Source organism: Rhyacophila brunnea, unplaced genomic scaffold, assembly GCF_057557595.1.
Source record: "Rhyacophila brunnea isolate RB1 unplaced genomic scaffold, BYU_Rbru_1.0 scaffold_12, whole genome shotgun sequence".
Lineage (NCBI taxonomy): Eukaryota > Metazoa > Arthropoda > Insecta > Trichoptera > Rhyacophilidae > Rhyacophila > Rhyacophila brunnea.
The window spans coordinates 40,839,779-40,856,250 of NW_028232774.1; the positions used below are offsets into that span (position 1 = coordinate 40,839,779).

Genomic DNA, 16,472 nt, shown 5'->3' on the forward strand with positions numbered 1-16,472 from the left:
GTAAATGTCAGCTTATTATCAAACGCAATGCCAAGATCCCTTATAGATGGTATTCGCGAAAGAACTCTGCCATGCATCGAATATTGAAAAAATAATACTCGTGAGGATATTTCTATGTATACATATACCTACGTACTTACCTATAATATTTTTATAGAACAAAACATTTCAATGATTTTTAGCGAAAAGGACTTGGACAGTGGATTGGCAACACATGTTGAAGAATAAATTAATGAAAACATTATGCGATGATCATAATTGGTTTATTAAAATAAGTAATAAGTAACAAAAGATTAAACTGTAAATCAAACAATATTATCAAAATTCAGTGAAATATAAATATGTTTCTTCCAGCGATATGTACATATAAACTAATATAATATGGCTATCAGAAAAATAATACAATTGGTTATTGTGATCTTAATTATTTCCAATGGTGTAAAAAATGAACATGATAAAAGGTAAATTATTACACTAATATATTATATTCGCAGACTTATTTATTTGTCAGATTCTAGATTCAAAGATGTCTCTCTATTTTTAGTTGCAATAATACAAACATTCTCAGGTGAAACATTGCTGTTCACATAATAACATAACCTTGCATTATAATTATGTTGTCGCAAATACAAAACACGGCCCCAATCTAAAATATGCTTTGCCTTCACGCCGATTACAGCGCGTTGTTTTAAAGTCAATCCGAGATTCTTACTGCATTTAATATTGGTATCATGAATCGCTTCAAGTTCATCGCTATCATTATAAAATTCTAAACCATTTATACTGTCTTTTTCATTAGGAATTTTATTTTCATTACTGGCAACACTTTCAGTAATAATTAAGCTGTCATCGATAATTTTACTATTCAATACTTTTTCACATGAAGAATCGAGAATTATTTTAGCACTTGTATCAGAATTGGGCACTTTTGAACTTTCCCTAGAACCGGGGTCATTAATTTCAGTATCTGCCTTACTGTATTTGGCTTTCTTGGGCTGTTTCGAGTCACTGCTAACTGTTTGATTCATCTGTGCTCTTCTTTCTCTGCTTAAACCAGTCCCACACGTGGCCCATGATACGATTCCGCTAATTATATTGAATTGTGTATGGGTTATTCCATTTTCCTTAAATAAAAACAAAATTGAAATCACTACATAATAATATACACATTCAATGACAAAAAAAAATAAAATATGGCAAATCGGATAATAAAATAAGCTAATTAGCAAAATAAATATTGCTAGAGTATGTAGGTACTTATCTCAAAATTTAAAAAAATATCTAACTTTAGAATATTATAAAATTCACCATAGAAGAATTTACATAATAAGTCATACAACTTAAAAATAATATAATTAAGTATCGTCCGACAACAAGAAATCGGCGAAAAAGACCAAAACTTTACTAATAATAATTCTAACATCACTCCTAATCTTTTTCGACATATTTTTATTATAAAAAGCTTCAAATTACATAAATTGACAGATCGAAATTGAAATGATAAATTTGGGGGTGTTCCTGATTTGAAAACGGAAGTGTGATTAGCAGCACTGGAGGGGATTGTTAGTTCACAGTTTTAACATGTGGACAAGAAGTTCTTGTTCGACAGTAGGTAAAAAATTTGATCATGCTTATCAATGTTTCAGATAGGTGCATATTGAATATTTAAAACACTTCAAAATGTAAATTATCAATCAATTGTATTAAATTAAATCTTTTGTATTCTGTTGCTAGATGCGCCTAGTGCAGCGATGGAAAACCTTTTATGCTTACAGGTAATAAAAGAAATCGATATTCGTAATAATGGGTGATGTGCCACGACTACTATTAGGGAAAATTTATAATTTAAATTATAATCATATTAATTAGTAGGTACTTATTATTGTAAATGTACAGAAATGTGTCTTTCAACAGCGCACTGCCCAAAAATAAATATAGTTACAGACTTAAAGCCCGTATAGTGATATAGCGGTATTTTTTTATGACTGCAATAATTGTACACTATTGTGACTTTTTTTTAAATTCAATCAAGAATTCATTATTACCGCTAAAAATGCTTGTCCCACATATGACTTCCAGTAGCATCTGTGATGACAGCAAGTCGCCATGACTACACCTTCAGTTTTTTGAATAATCTCAGATTTCATGATACATCGTAAAGCAAGGTCTGTAAAATAAAGCATGAAAACAATTAAACAGTGGCAAAAGCGTGTTTTATTAAGGCGATTAGGATGCTTAGGACAATAGAATAGACAATAGCAATATTAAATCAATCTTAATATATTACGTATGTGAGTATAACTGAAAAAAAGTATCAATAAATGATAAAAAAAAAAATTATTACCAGTGGCAATTCCACAAAGATGTTTTGCAACACTGACAATTTTGTCAGACGATGAGACTATCGGAACCTCAGACAAAAGAAGGTCAGATATATCGGCCCGAACCCTGTGACTTCCGCTGTCCAGTTTGTTGTCAAGTTTATGACGATGCGAGGCACGATCTACCAATAACACTGAGCAGCCAGGAATTTGATTTACTGCAGTAGCCAGGTAAAAGGATACCTGTCCTAAAAGAAGAATATTAAAGTCAAAGATAAAACCAAATTAAAGTAATATTATCGGTAATTTTATGAGACACTCCAATCCAATCAACGACACAGCAAAAATTATATAAATCATTATAAAAAGTAAAAGTAGTGTCTTTCATATAGGCTTTCCATTTAAATTCACACATTAAAGTGACTTCTGAGTTATATTTCTATTTTAAAATTTATAAAATGTCACTTTTTCTACGTCTTAGAAAAAAATACAATAAACACCTTTTTACTTCAAGCCTACAACGTAAATATAAATAATTTTATTTCCTCATCATATTTATTGACATAAAACAGTGATGACAAATACCCCAATTCGCAAAGAAATATCATGGAATTTATCTATCTAGAGCAGATTTTGTGACTCGTAATTTGCAATTGTAATTTTGACTGGAAACAAAAAGTGGGCAATACAACAGGCATGAACTGAACAGTCAGTGATAGCAACCATAGACAATAAACACATTAGCCTACAGCACGCATACGGGAAGAAATAGCACCTGTGCATTTTGACGGTTAAGCATAACTAGAATACATCATAAACTATTGTAACCAACACCTTCGGGGTTATTCTGGAAGACATATCTACTGATAATGCTAAGGCGAAAAACCCACTGAAAGCACCATTCACAATACCTATGGGCCCATGGCCCCCACATCCTAAAGCGGGCCCCCAGGCTAGGATCTATGGTGGGCCCTCCTATCTATCGCTAAAGTTAAGGGCAGTGTGATTTTTTTCAGCAGTGTTCCCCAAATGGTATCCACGGAACCCTAGGGTTAAGGGTATACCGTGTATTTTTACCGATTTTTAAATAAATCCAGTTGATTTATTGACTTGTCGGCACTCAGCATATTATGAAGCACTGATCGCGACCTCATTTTGTGGTAGGTAACCAAGTAACATGGAACTCTTCGCCATATATTCGCCAGAAAACACACAAAATAATTATATAACAAAACTTCTACACGTTCTACACGTGGATTATCATTTAATTACATCAATCAAAATATCACATCAAATTATATCGCACAGACACATATTTTTAAATGTTAATAATCATTTAGGAAAATAGCGCTGCAGGCGACTTTTTTTACTATTCGAGAAAATTTGTGGTGTTTTTCTCAACTGGTCGGCTTGCCAAGCAGGGCCCCCTCTAAGCCCGGGCCCCGAGGCTAGAGCCCTGTCAGCCCCCCCCTTGTGGGGGCCATGCCTATGGCACACTACAAGTTTAGTGCCTAAAATTACATAAGGACATGCACAACATTACCGTTGTAATACATATATGCTACGTAATATCACTGCTAGAATAGGCCTTAAACGCCTTTACTGTTTCATTGGTAGTTATTGTTTCTATAACCTATAATAATCATTACATTGAAACGATCCCTGTGAAACGGAGAAAAACTATTATAACAGATGAAAATGATTTAACACACTTTAACAGTGATCGATGTGTGAAACGGAGCTTATTAGAGACAATTTTAAACAAACATAAAGAACCGTGTTCATTGAAGATTTTAGTTAGTATCATTACCTTTTCCTGCACCTAGTTCCACAAAGCAAGTATTTTCATTGACTAATTTCTCTGCTTTGACAATACTGATGAGGGCCGAAGTTTGCAACAGATGGCGTTTAGTATTGTCACCTCTCTCCGCATTCTCCAACTCCTGCCTCACGCACGCATGAGGCTCTGATTGATCAAATGATGATACTTTATCGGCAATAAAATCTAAAAGACAACATTAAATTATATTATCTTTCACATATTCTTTCGCTGAAAAGAGGGAATAAAAAACTCTTAACGCGCATTAGCATTTGATTGAAAACAAAGAACGGAAATCAGTTGGAACCCAAAGACAACATTCCATAACAAGTTGTTAAGGTGTTTGAATGAAATGCTAAAGTTCTCAAACCCTTTATATTAATGTCCTATAACGTTTTATATTCTTATTATAGCATGTATAGAATTTTTTTTTTTATAATATGTATTCGAATCCTGGGTCTGGCAAGTTCCACATATTGTTTTTCAATTTGTGTATGAGTCAGAGTATGGACCTAATAGGTTGAGCAAGTTGCCGACATTCATTTCTCGTAAAAACTAAATCTATTAATACAAACCTCCACCCTGTGGAGGCCCAAATGATCTTATTGGATCGGACACGGTCAAAAAAGAAGATTTTATTAAAACTCAGCCTTGAGAAAAATTTATTCTTTATTTTCAACCCTGTTTTTTTATAATTTAACACTTGGTATTCACCACATGCGATAATTGCTTTATGACGAGTATTTCACTCACACGGCGGCTTTATAATGTATGAGAATTTAAATTCAAATACAATGATAAACTCATTTGTATAAATTATCATGAATTACCTACCTTCATATATTTTTTCTATTATGGCAACGACTTCTGCTAAGGCACCTTCAGGAACACTGGCAAGTGATCTTCGACTATCATCTTCTATTTCTGCTTCATCCTTATCGATATTAATATCATCGGATATGTTGCAATTCTTTTTAATATATGGAGGGAAGGTGTCTTCTTTTGCATTACACACTTTTAAATGCTTTTCTAATTTACTCACATAACATGTACTGAAAAAAAAAATAGAAATTTGCACATTTTTAGTTTAATATTATTATTAAAGAATAATAAAATGAAAATGATAGAAGATGTACATGGCATAGGCTTAAGCATCGGTCTATATCGTCGTGGGTCCCAGGTTCGAATCCTGGGTCTGGCAAATACACATATTGTTTTTCAAGTTGTGTTTGAGTCAGAGTGTGGACCTAATAGGTTGGGCAAGTGGCTAACATCTATTTCTCTTAAGGCTATACTTCAGCTGAGGCATGGTCTAAAAAGATAGTAACTATGCGACGTGCGGATTGTGCTAATGACACGTTCCGAACGCAACATAATTTGTCATAAAAATTCAACATGCGTCCATTTAGTGTTATGTTTACTGTTATATTAGTAATAATAATAATATTTTCATTGACATGTTTTCTTTTTCGAGTACAGGCATAACGTTTATTAGTCATCTTTACATGATATAAGAATATATTCATACAACGCCATCACAAAAAAAATCGACGTGCTCTCACCTCAAATGCCGCTCGGCGATTGGCGACGAAAGCGAAATTTCGTCCCACCTATTATTGAAAGTTATTCGCCGTTTCACTTTTTAGATCGGCCATGGTCAAAAAAAAACATGTATGTACTTAGGAATTATATTTCTCAAGCTACCATATGGTAGTGGTTGGAAGAAAAGTAACTAAAGAGATGAAGAAATGAAAAAGGTTGCCGCAACAACAATAAATAGTTCAGCCAGACTATAGACATCTTCCATTAATTATTTAGCAGTCTGTGAAAGCATTGTTTTCCATTTAAGTGAGAGTCAGTTAATGTGGACGCAGTTGTATAAATTATCAAAATAGTTCCCCAAACAGGTCCGCAAGAATTTACAAAAGTTTGAGAAAGGGGGTATATGACTTACCACCTTTCTTGTAATTGAGTTTTTTTTTTAATTTTATTTAATACATAGTTAAATAATAAATTTTAAATAATCGCCTTAGTTAGATATTCAGGTGATAGGTAATTAATTATTGAACAAATGAGTAAGTCAGTAAGTAATTAATAATATGTATAGTGAAAATATTTATCATTTTACTTTGCCTGTTGAACCAAATATGAGTAACTCAAGTAAAGATTCTCTTGATTTTACAAAATATCTCAAGGGTTCTTCCAAACAAAAAATGTTAAGATTCACTACTCTGAAGTCACAGTGTTTAATTTAATTAATTGATTTTTTTTTGTCATGTTTGTATTAATAGAAGTGAAATATTTGTTTACTTACTGTTTTGGGTCTAGTGGGCATGCCATACGAAGTCTTCCTGTTTCCTAGAAGTGCATATAAAATAATATTTTAGTAGACTATTATTACGCCCACGGTGGCCGCGCGGCATAAGCGTTGGACTACAAAGCCGTGGGTCCCAGGTTCGAATCCTGGGTCTGGCAAGTACAAAAATTGTTTTTCAATTTGTGTGTGTCAGGGTATGGACCTAATAGGTTGAGCAAGTGGCTGACATCCATTTCTCGTAAAAAACAAAATCTGTCAATACAAACCTCCACTCTGTGGAGGCCCATATGATCCTATCAGGATCGGACATGGTCGGAGACTATTATTTTGTTATTCACAAATAATTCACAAGATTTTAGAACATAACATTCTTTATTGAACATACATAATTTGAATATACCTCTGATATACGAGGGTGGGTCAATAAGTCCTTAGAAAAGCCGACAGGTGGCGCGACTAGTACAGTAAGCGGTTTGTTTTCAAGCAGCGGCACTACCGATTCAGTATGCTGCTAAGTTTCAATCAGATTGGTCGGGTTGGTGTGTGTTTCTCGTACATTTAAAAAAAAAATTTGCTTGTGGAAAATGGAAAAATGGAAAATGGAGAAAATTGAGTTTAGAGCTGTTATTAAACATTTTAATATAAAAGGGTTAACAGCAAAGTAAATAAAAAATGAGTTGGATTTAATTCACGGCATATCTGCTCCTTCACTTGCAACTATTTATAACTGGTTAAATGAATTTAAACGTGGTCGTACATCAACAAAGGATGAACCACGCTCAGGACGTCCTGTAGAGGTGACTACACCAGAAATGATCAATAAAATCCACGATATGGTGTTAAGTGACCGAAGATTAAAGTTGAGTGAGATAATTGAGGTTACAGGGATCTCAAAAGGTAGCGTCATTTCTATTTTACATGACAAATTGGGCATGAAAAATATTTCTGCAAGATGGGTGCCGCGTTTGCTCACAGTCGACAATAAACGCAATAGGGTGGTGGCCTCTAAAGCCCTGTTGTCGCTCATGCAACGCAATCCGGATGAATTTTTTCGTCGCTTTGTGACTGTAGATGAAACATGGATACACCACTATACTCCCGAGACGAAAGAACAGTCAAAGCAGTGGATTGCGAAAGGCGAACCATGTCCAAAGAAGGCGAAAACCGTAAAATCAGCTAGTAAGGTTATGGCTACTGTATTTTGGGATGCACGTGGAATTATTTTCGTTGACTATTTGGAAAAAGGAAAAAAAATAACAGGGGATTATTATGCATCTTTATTGGACCAGCTAAAAAACAAAATTGAAGAAAAACGGCCTCATTTAAACAGGAAAAAAATCCTCTTTCATTAGGACAATGCCCGTGTTCACACATGTTTACGATCAATGGCTAAAATTGAAGAATTGAAGTTCGAATTGGTCGACCACCCACCGTATTCGCCAGATTTAGCCCCCAGTGACTTTTTCCTTTTCCCAAACTTAAAAAAATGGCTAAGTGGACAACGTTTTTTTTCAAATGAAGAAGTCATCGATCGGACAAAAGCTTATTTTGAGGACCTTCCGAAAACTTATTTTTCTGACGGTTTAAAAAACATTGAGAAACGTCTAACCAAGTGTATTGAGCTCCAAGGAGATTATGTTGAGAAATAAAAAAAAAATACAAAAATAAAAACTGTTTTAATGCTTTTTTCTAAGGAATTATTGACCCACCCTCGTATTATAAGATGTATGCTCCGTATCTAATTAAAACAAATTACAGTATAACCCCCATTTTACGTTTTTTAAAGGACTGAAAAAAAAACTTAATTGGAGGGAAAATGTAAAAGGGGGGTATTGAAAAAAAGAACATTTAAATTTTATGTTTCTAAAAAAATAACGTTTTATTAAAAAACAACATTCAATTAAAATTTTTATTGAAAAATCGTTTGAATGTCATGACCCAATCATTGTCAAGTGTGCGTAACTCGAATATTTTGAATATTTCCAACGTAAATCGCGGGAAAGAAAAACGTAAATGAGGGTATTAAATGTACTGAAATACATCGGAACTGAAAAAAATACACGCAATTGCCGGGAAAACGTGAATTCCGGGCACGTAAAAACGAGGTTATACTGTATCTGAAATGCTTTATAAATTGTGGTAATTTGTGGTTCGAATCAAGATACCAATAATAGGTACTGGTCCCTTTGATTCATAGCCGATGCCAGGATCTCTCCAAATTTTAGTTTAACCGGTTAAGTGCCCAAAGCGTCTTTGGACGCCCTAATTACACCAATTCTTATGTTAATTACTATCAATTAACTAATTGCGGCATAGAAAGGATTAAATTTACTTGCACTTTCCGATAATGTAATACACTATTTTTTCTTCAATTACTTAATAACTAATAAGATTTGAGAATGTAATATCGTCTATGTAAGTTCAATACCGCGTATGAGCCAATATGTTCAAAATACGTATTTTTGGCCTCTCTGTTAAACAGCACAAGCCCCATTGTTTGGTGCATTCAAAATTTGAAATTGACCAATAGACTGCTTGCACTCAGTTAAAATCAATATCGCGCATGAATTATCCATAATAAAAAAGGAAGCAAAACCGCGTATATCCCTAGCCCTAGATCCAATACAGCGGACGAGCCGTACTCGATTTGCGCGAAAGCAATACAGCGAATGCGCCCAGTTCCCATCTAGTAGTTCCTAGGATAGCATCGCGATAGTAAAAATATATTTTCTAATATAAAAAAGGAAGATACAATAAACTGCTTTTTAAATTTATTTTTTATCTTTTTTATTGACGAAATTGCAAGGTTTTTCGTCCCTTCTGAATATTTTGACAAATGGTTCTTTCGCAGTATTGAACTTACATAAACGATATTCTTTATTGAATGTACATAATCTGAAAACACCTCAGATACAAATACATATTAGAAAAAATAAATTCAAACAAAGACGTTTGTGCCTACTCAAGATTAAAATTGTCATTAAAAGGGGTAATTATATTATTCATGATAAGCAATAATTAAATGGTATTACAACTCGCAATTATGGGTACTAGGTAGCTATGTAATCTTTATTATGACACCCACAGGTAGGTAGGTACCTACAGAATTCATAAATTTAATCCACAGTAAAGTTTGTTTACCTTTTGTCTTTTTATGAATTAAAATTATTCTCGTACGAATCTTTGTATATAATACAACTGCAATCATTGTGTTATTATTAAGGCAGGTAATCTAAAAGGAAGTAATAGTATTAATATGGTTTCTTAACCTGTTGATTTTCTTCAACAGTTGCATCCGACGTTTTGGGTTCATGTTCCCCGCAATACTTCGCACCAGTTCGCACTGTCATTCTGCATAATCGTTTCTTCCGAGCTACAAAATAATTGCACTGCCCTTCCATTGTGTCAATAATATTATAATTCAGTCACCGTTCAGTTTCGTACGGAAACGAGGTAGGTATCTATCTTTCATTCAAGTTATCGGAATATTTATAGTGAGTTAAAGCCGTTTACAGGCTACGTATTGTATTTACAATCGAACAGCTACATATTTATAAGGAACGTTTTCATAAATATAGTAATTTTACCAAATTACTCTAATCGTCCGAAGTGTCAAAAACGTATTATTTCTGTGTAAATTTTGACATGTGATTACAATTCAACGTTACCAGCTGTCAACCGGTGAACCATAAAGTACAATAAAGTTTTCCACTGGAAGGAGGATGAATAAAAATAGTAGCCGGGAAATGGTGGGTAAACTCCAGATGTTTAATAAAATAACAATATAATAAAATTAGAGACAGTTAAGAACAGGCAAAACTATTTTAACGTACCAATTTCATTTTTACAGGATAACATTAATATCGTTCGTGTATATTATAATAGTAAGTTGTATTCAAACTTTTTGTGTGGCGAACCCTCAAAACCTTTACCATGCTATATGCCATTATTCGTTTTTCGTTAAGTTCATTTTTCTTAGTGACCAAGACAGTTTTCAATGTGCAAAGACATTGTAAAATAGGTACGGGCTTATGCAATCTGTAATAATTTACAAAATAATACTTCATTACTACTTCCTAATAATTTACATTGTTCGTCAAGACGAAATCAGTAGGTAATTATTGTTTATAATACAAATTGCCATGTTTTGGTGCTGTCTTTCATTGAATAATGGTAACGAAATTGCGAAAGTACCTACATTATCTCTTTTCTAAATTTACAATACCTACCTACCGAAATAAATTAAAATAATCACCACTATTTAGGATATAGGTACTGTTACACCCATGATTATTGGGCCTCTCCCGATAGTCTAAATTACGTAATTATTAGGTGTAACTATGTCACCTAACCTCTAGTCAACAATGGGCGTACGTACGTCCAAAATTCCTTGATTAACTGTCAAAATATTCAGCATGTACTTAGCACGTAAGAATTGTATCTAATTATAATAATAGTATGTCGGAAAAGAATGTGATTTACCGAATAAAAGAGACGAAAGCCAAAGGAATTTAATAATAAGGCGTATGTAAGGGAAGGATGGCAACACTGTTCGATAGAAAAAAGTTTGTCTAGGTCGCCAATAAAGGAGAAACATCGGCTCTCACCAGTGTTGCCAACCGTACTATAATTATAGTATTTGTACTATAATTTTCGTCTGCGTACTATGTACGATATAAAACAGGTATAGTACGCCCAAAATACTATAATTTTGAAAAATAGGAAAAAAAGTTAAACAAAGAAAAACAACGCCAAAATAATCCGTTAGAAGCAAAAAAACCCTCTGTCTAAAAAAAGGTGACGGCGATTTCCAAACTAGGAGGCGGGGAGTGTTGCAAAGCGAGACAATTAATGTAGCCACAGGTTTGCAGTTTGCAGTTTGCAAATGCATAGTTTATAAAACGGCCGCTAGTTATAAACTACAAAAACAAAACAGTCCTATAAAAGGTTGTTTGCAAACCTTTCTGCAAATATGGAGACTAATTTTATAATCCCTCACTTCTATACTATTGTGAAGCGCAATGGCTATCTCGTAAAAAAATGGAATAAAGGGGTCAAATTAATCAGAATGTTCAAATTTGAGGCAATATTGGTTGAAATTTAAAAAAAATTAAGTGAATAAATCAATTCAAGGACCACTAATATTAGTGGTCCCTGAATTGATTTCGCTTCACTTTGTCGTTTTAAGTCAGTTCAATTCATAAAAATATTGGAGCTTAGGAAATCAAAATGACAAAAAAAAGTTCGCCTTATCTCCACTTTTAAGTGATTTTTACGCCAGATATACTGACGCAAACAAAAATCTATGGTTAGGTTGCTAATATACTTTTCACATTATTTTATTAATAGCAAAAAAAAGTTACCTGCGGGGCTGCTTTGTTTCGGAGCTATTATTTTTTTTTAATATATAGTTGAAAAATTCTGACCCGGAGGGTCTGCTTCAGGATGTGAGGTCCTTGATAGAATACATATTTGGCAATGAACGAAGATGAATTTGGATTGACTACTATTGAAATTGATTGTGCTAATAAACAAGCACATTCGTCAAAGATTAATGTTATATACGTAGTAAAATCTTGTATATTTTTTTTTTGTATTCGTAAGTAGGTACATTGTTGACTATTTAAAAATGTGTCTGTATTATTTAATGAAATACGGGGGGGGGGAGGCGGCCAAATTAGATTTTTTTTAAAGTGGGCGTAGTAACATAAAGTTTGGAAACCACTGACTTAACATTTGAATTTTGTCTAAAAAACGAGACGTTAATTACCCTTCATGGATATTTTGTCTAAAAAAACAAGACGTTAATTACCCCACGTTTAATTTTTTTAAATGCAGAAAATTATTGGTCACTCAACGCGTACTATATTTTTTGCCGAAATACTATAATTTTGAAGGCACTGTACTATAATTCCACTTTCAAAATATGGCAACACTGGCTCTCACGACTCGGGAGTAGAAAAAGAGTGCGTACTGCGTATAGACGGCGATAAAGATTGTAAATCACAAGAGCCGAAATAAGTCAGATGATGAAAGGAATAATTGAAGAATGACATTGCAAACCGGCCTTAGTTCAAAATTACAAATTTTCATGTTTTGATGGAATCCGATAGTGTGCTGAGATCTATAGGCATAAAGTCCACTAAAGCAGGCTTACGGGGCGCTCGCGCATTTTCTATGTGAATCATCGTAAATACAACGTAATCAAATCGTCGGTCCCAATTAAAAAAGTCGGATCTGAATTTTTGTCATTTTCGGATTATTACGTAAAAGTTATTTAAACACTTTAAATATTTATACCACAATCACAGTTTTTTTTGTTTGTTTGAAAAATTCCGAGATACTCAAGTTAAAAATGACAGATCTACCAACAGTGTCCGAATAACAATGTCGGTTCTTACCAACCGACATTGTTGGCTGGGCGCGGGTGAGCAAGATGCGTCGGATCTGACAGTTGCTGCTATGTTCACCGGACAGACGGATATTTTTATAAAAGTTTAGAAAAGTTTCTATAATCCGTATTTTTATTCATCATAGCAAGCAATAGGTCACAAAGGATATTTAAAAATGCTATAGGCTCAAATTATAGTGACAAATTTCCGGAGAAAAAGAAAGAAATGAACACTGAAAATTCAAATCTCAACGGTCATTCTGACAGAAAAGGTAGGTTAAGTAAAATTTTACTAAAATATTATTTTTAAGTGGCATTCTTATAAAATTAAATAAGTGGATATTTTATAATTGTCATATTTTTATATTTACTTAACATAGTTCACAACTAGGTGTTTCCAAGTAATAATGTCGGTTGTGGAAGATATGACTATTTTAACCTACATTTTAATAAGATCTCTGTCCGATGTGGGACATCCGACGTTTTTAATTGGACAAAACTTTATGCCTAATGTCATAAGTGGTACAACCGACTATTTTCACTGTACATCAACAATTCTGTTTTGTGTTAAGTGGTAGAACCGACAGTTTTAATGGGACTGGTGTTTTAAAATTATTGTAGTACCGACAATGTTCCTTGATTAAATTATTTTTTTATTAAAATGTTTAAGCTAGCTTCTGAGGGTTACGGGTAATATATATAAAATGGCTAATTTACATATTATTCTTCATTATTTTGTTTAGTATATCGTTAAGAATGACTATTTTTATTTTTCAGCTAGTGAAAAATGTTTGAAGAATCCATGCCAAAATGCCGACTGAAGTGCTATGATTTTTTTTCTGAAGAGCAACGCTTACACATTTTTCACAAATTTTGGTCTCTAGACGTAAAATATACCGAGAAAATTCTGAAGCGTCGTCAAAAAACTGTAGTCACCAAGCATGATCGTTGAAATACATTTGTTTATTATGTGCCTATTGAGGATAAGAAAAAGAAATATTTTGTAAGACTATGTTTCTGAATACTATTTCATCTGGAAAACGTACTATTATAAGCACTGCTTGGAAGAAATATGATGGAGATAATAATATTGAGCCTGATCAACGTGGAAAATACGACCATAAAAACCGTCATAGATAACGGTGGTGAAAAGCATATGCGATCACGTAAACTGTTTTCCTCTGGTAGAATCGCACTATATTCGAAAAGATTCTAAAAAACTGTAAGTGACTCTTGAATGTTCAATTTATATCGCGAGTGGTTTGATCTGAATAAATATTCTAACAAGTCACAAACCAAAGGGTAATACAGAAATATTGTAAATGAAAAGTTCAATATAGCATTTCACCGGCCAAAAAAAAATTGCCTTTGTCATGCATTTTCGATCAAAACCGGTCCAACAGACGAAGATAAAAAAAGACAGGGCAAACATTTAGCCCTTAGGAAGGCACATCGCACACTTAAAAATGAAGATAAAAACGAGGCTTTACAGAGTAAAAGTATTGTAATTGTTATATTTGACTTTCAAAAAGTACTAACGACTCTTCATGGGGAAGTATGACGTATTTTTTATTACAAACGAAAATTACCAACTTTGAATGTTACTGTGTATAATATGGCAATGAAAATCGGAACTTTTTATATGTGGCACGAAGGAGTTGCAAAACGGGGAGCAAATGAGGTTTCTAGTAAGTTGTCTGTACAATTTTATAAAAGAACCGCATTATTTATCGGTGTAAAAGAATTTAAATTTTGGTCCGACAATAATTGTGGTGGTCAAAATAGAAACCGCATCGTATTTACCCATTATATGCTTGCAGTCAAGAAGTTCAATGTCACCATTACTCATAGATTTATGGAAAAGGACCACACTCAGAATGAGAATGACAGCGTCCACTCAACCATTGAAAGAGCTAGTGATCGCAAAATGTTTGTATGTTCCTAAGAAGTGGTAGGTATTGCTTAATCCGTTGGACAAAAGCTGAAAGTGAACCATACATAGTAAAGAAAGTCTTTACAATGATGTACCTATAGGATTTTAAATCATTACTCGCAAACAAAAATTGGACAAAAAATACTTCGTGAATTTATGTAATTGACTCGTGTAACAGAACTAAAGGTAAATGCACAACAATGCGACACGATTGAGTATAAATATGATTTAAGTGAACCTGTAAAAGCTATAGTTGTGCTAAGATGTGCAACACGAAACACTTCACAAGCTTCCTTCAGATCAAATTCTCTTGAAAATCTGAAGGAAGCTTATGATGGCTCACTTCCTGTCAGTTACTATAAGTATGAAAATTTGCAAGATATGTGTAAGAGTAATCTTATTCCAGAAAAATATCACAACTTTTACATGGAGCTCGCCCATATTGAAAGATTCTTAAAAATACAAGCGGAGGATATCATTGATAGTAATAGTGACAAAAAACAAAGTTAACTATTACTAACTATAGTTTTTGGGGATTTTTAAGTTAAAAAAAATATTTAAATATATAGGAGTTTTATAAAGCTACAACAATGACCAGTTTTTATGATTATGAGGTATATTTTTTATGTTTACAATGTCAAATTTATGATTATGTTTTCTTTTTTGTAAGTAGCTACTTTTATATCTATCTGTGATTTCGATTTTATACATACATTCTTTAAATTAAGTACTTGGAATTGCTTTATTCGACAGATCCGACATAAAATTTTTATCAAATTCCAGTTAAAATAGTCGGAACTGACACATTCGACATATTAATTTTAACATAGTCCCATTAAAATTGTCATAACTGACACTTCTGACAAAATTACTTAATTTATTCCAGTTAAAAATGTCGCATGTGACTTTTCTCGAGTTTCTATAAGTAATTCTCAAAAATTGTAATATATATATTTGAACCACCTAAAAATAAGTGTTTTTGCCAAATTTGGTAACAATATTTCATAAATTGGCGATTTTACGGATATTTAACGGATAAAAATATCTTTGATTGCTCGTACTGAAAAGTAGCATTTTGCAGATCCGACTTTTTTAATTGGGACCGACGTCAAATACGCCAGCGCACACTGGATTTGACGACGCATTGTGCCCGACTGCCCCATTAGTCACCGTTTTTGGCTTCTCAGCGATACGAATTAACGAAAATACAACGTAGTCCATTCATTGAACACGGCACGCAAAATCACGCTCCTCGAAGCGTCGTCGATAAGACGGGCGAGAAGCCATTATTTAAGAACAATGAACTCTTTGTTTAGTTATTGCGTGTCCGATATTAATTACAAGCCCCGAGAAATTTAATAATATTTTCATTGCTTTGTTATGAGAGACGCTGATAATAATTATTATTTTGTGCTCCTTGAGCCCCTTATTACATAGGTGAAGGGTAATGCGCTGGTGGGAGGGGGCCTACTCAGTAATGAGCGCACCGAACGCTTTTTTGGTGGGCTTTATGCCTAAGTCTCACTAAAACTTATATTTTACAAAAATCCTAAGTCTCTTAAATGTTATGTCGAAATGTGCCTTTTTTTCAAAACAGCACTAAAGCCTCAATTACATTGAGCTTTTTTACGAGCTGTTTATTGGTGAATTTATAATCTGCCTGTAAAGACACCCAGTGTAATCATCGAATA

At 33.4% G+C, this 16,472-nt stretch overlaps 1 protein-coding gene across 2 annotated transcripts; it reads right to left on the reverse strand.

The window, feature by feature from the left end:
• Positions 1–231: 231 nt before the first annotated feature.
• On the reverse strand, positions 232–10,133 carry LOC147078185 (tRNA:m(4)X modification enzyme TRM13 homolog). 2 transcript variants are annotated; one of them, XM_085961303.1, is made up of 8 exons: positions 8,167–10,133; positions 6,778–6,859; positions 6,455–6,531; positions 4,975–5,192; positions 4,132–4,326; positions 2,345–2,569; positions 2,046–2,167; positions 246–1,124 (listed from the first exon to the last, which is right to left on the reverse strand). In XM_085961303.1, exons 3-8 carry the CDS (start codon positions 6,478–6,480, stop codon positions 501–503), a joined length of 1,410 nt encoding a protein of 469 aa, XP_085817429.1. In that variant the 5' UTR covers positions 6,481–6,531; positions 6,778–6,859; positions 8,167–10,133; the 3' UTR covers positions 246–500. The 2 variants fall into 2 exon arrangements, with proteins under 2 accessions (XP_085817428.1, XP_085817429.1); XM_085961302.1 differs by lacking the exon at positions 6,778–6,859 and having other exon boundaries at positions 232–1,124; positions 6,455–6,498; positions 9,727–10,133.
• Positions 10,134–16,472: the final 6,339 nt, after the last annotated feature.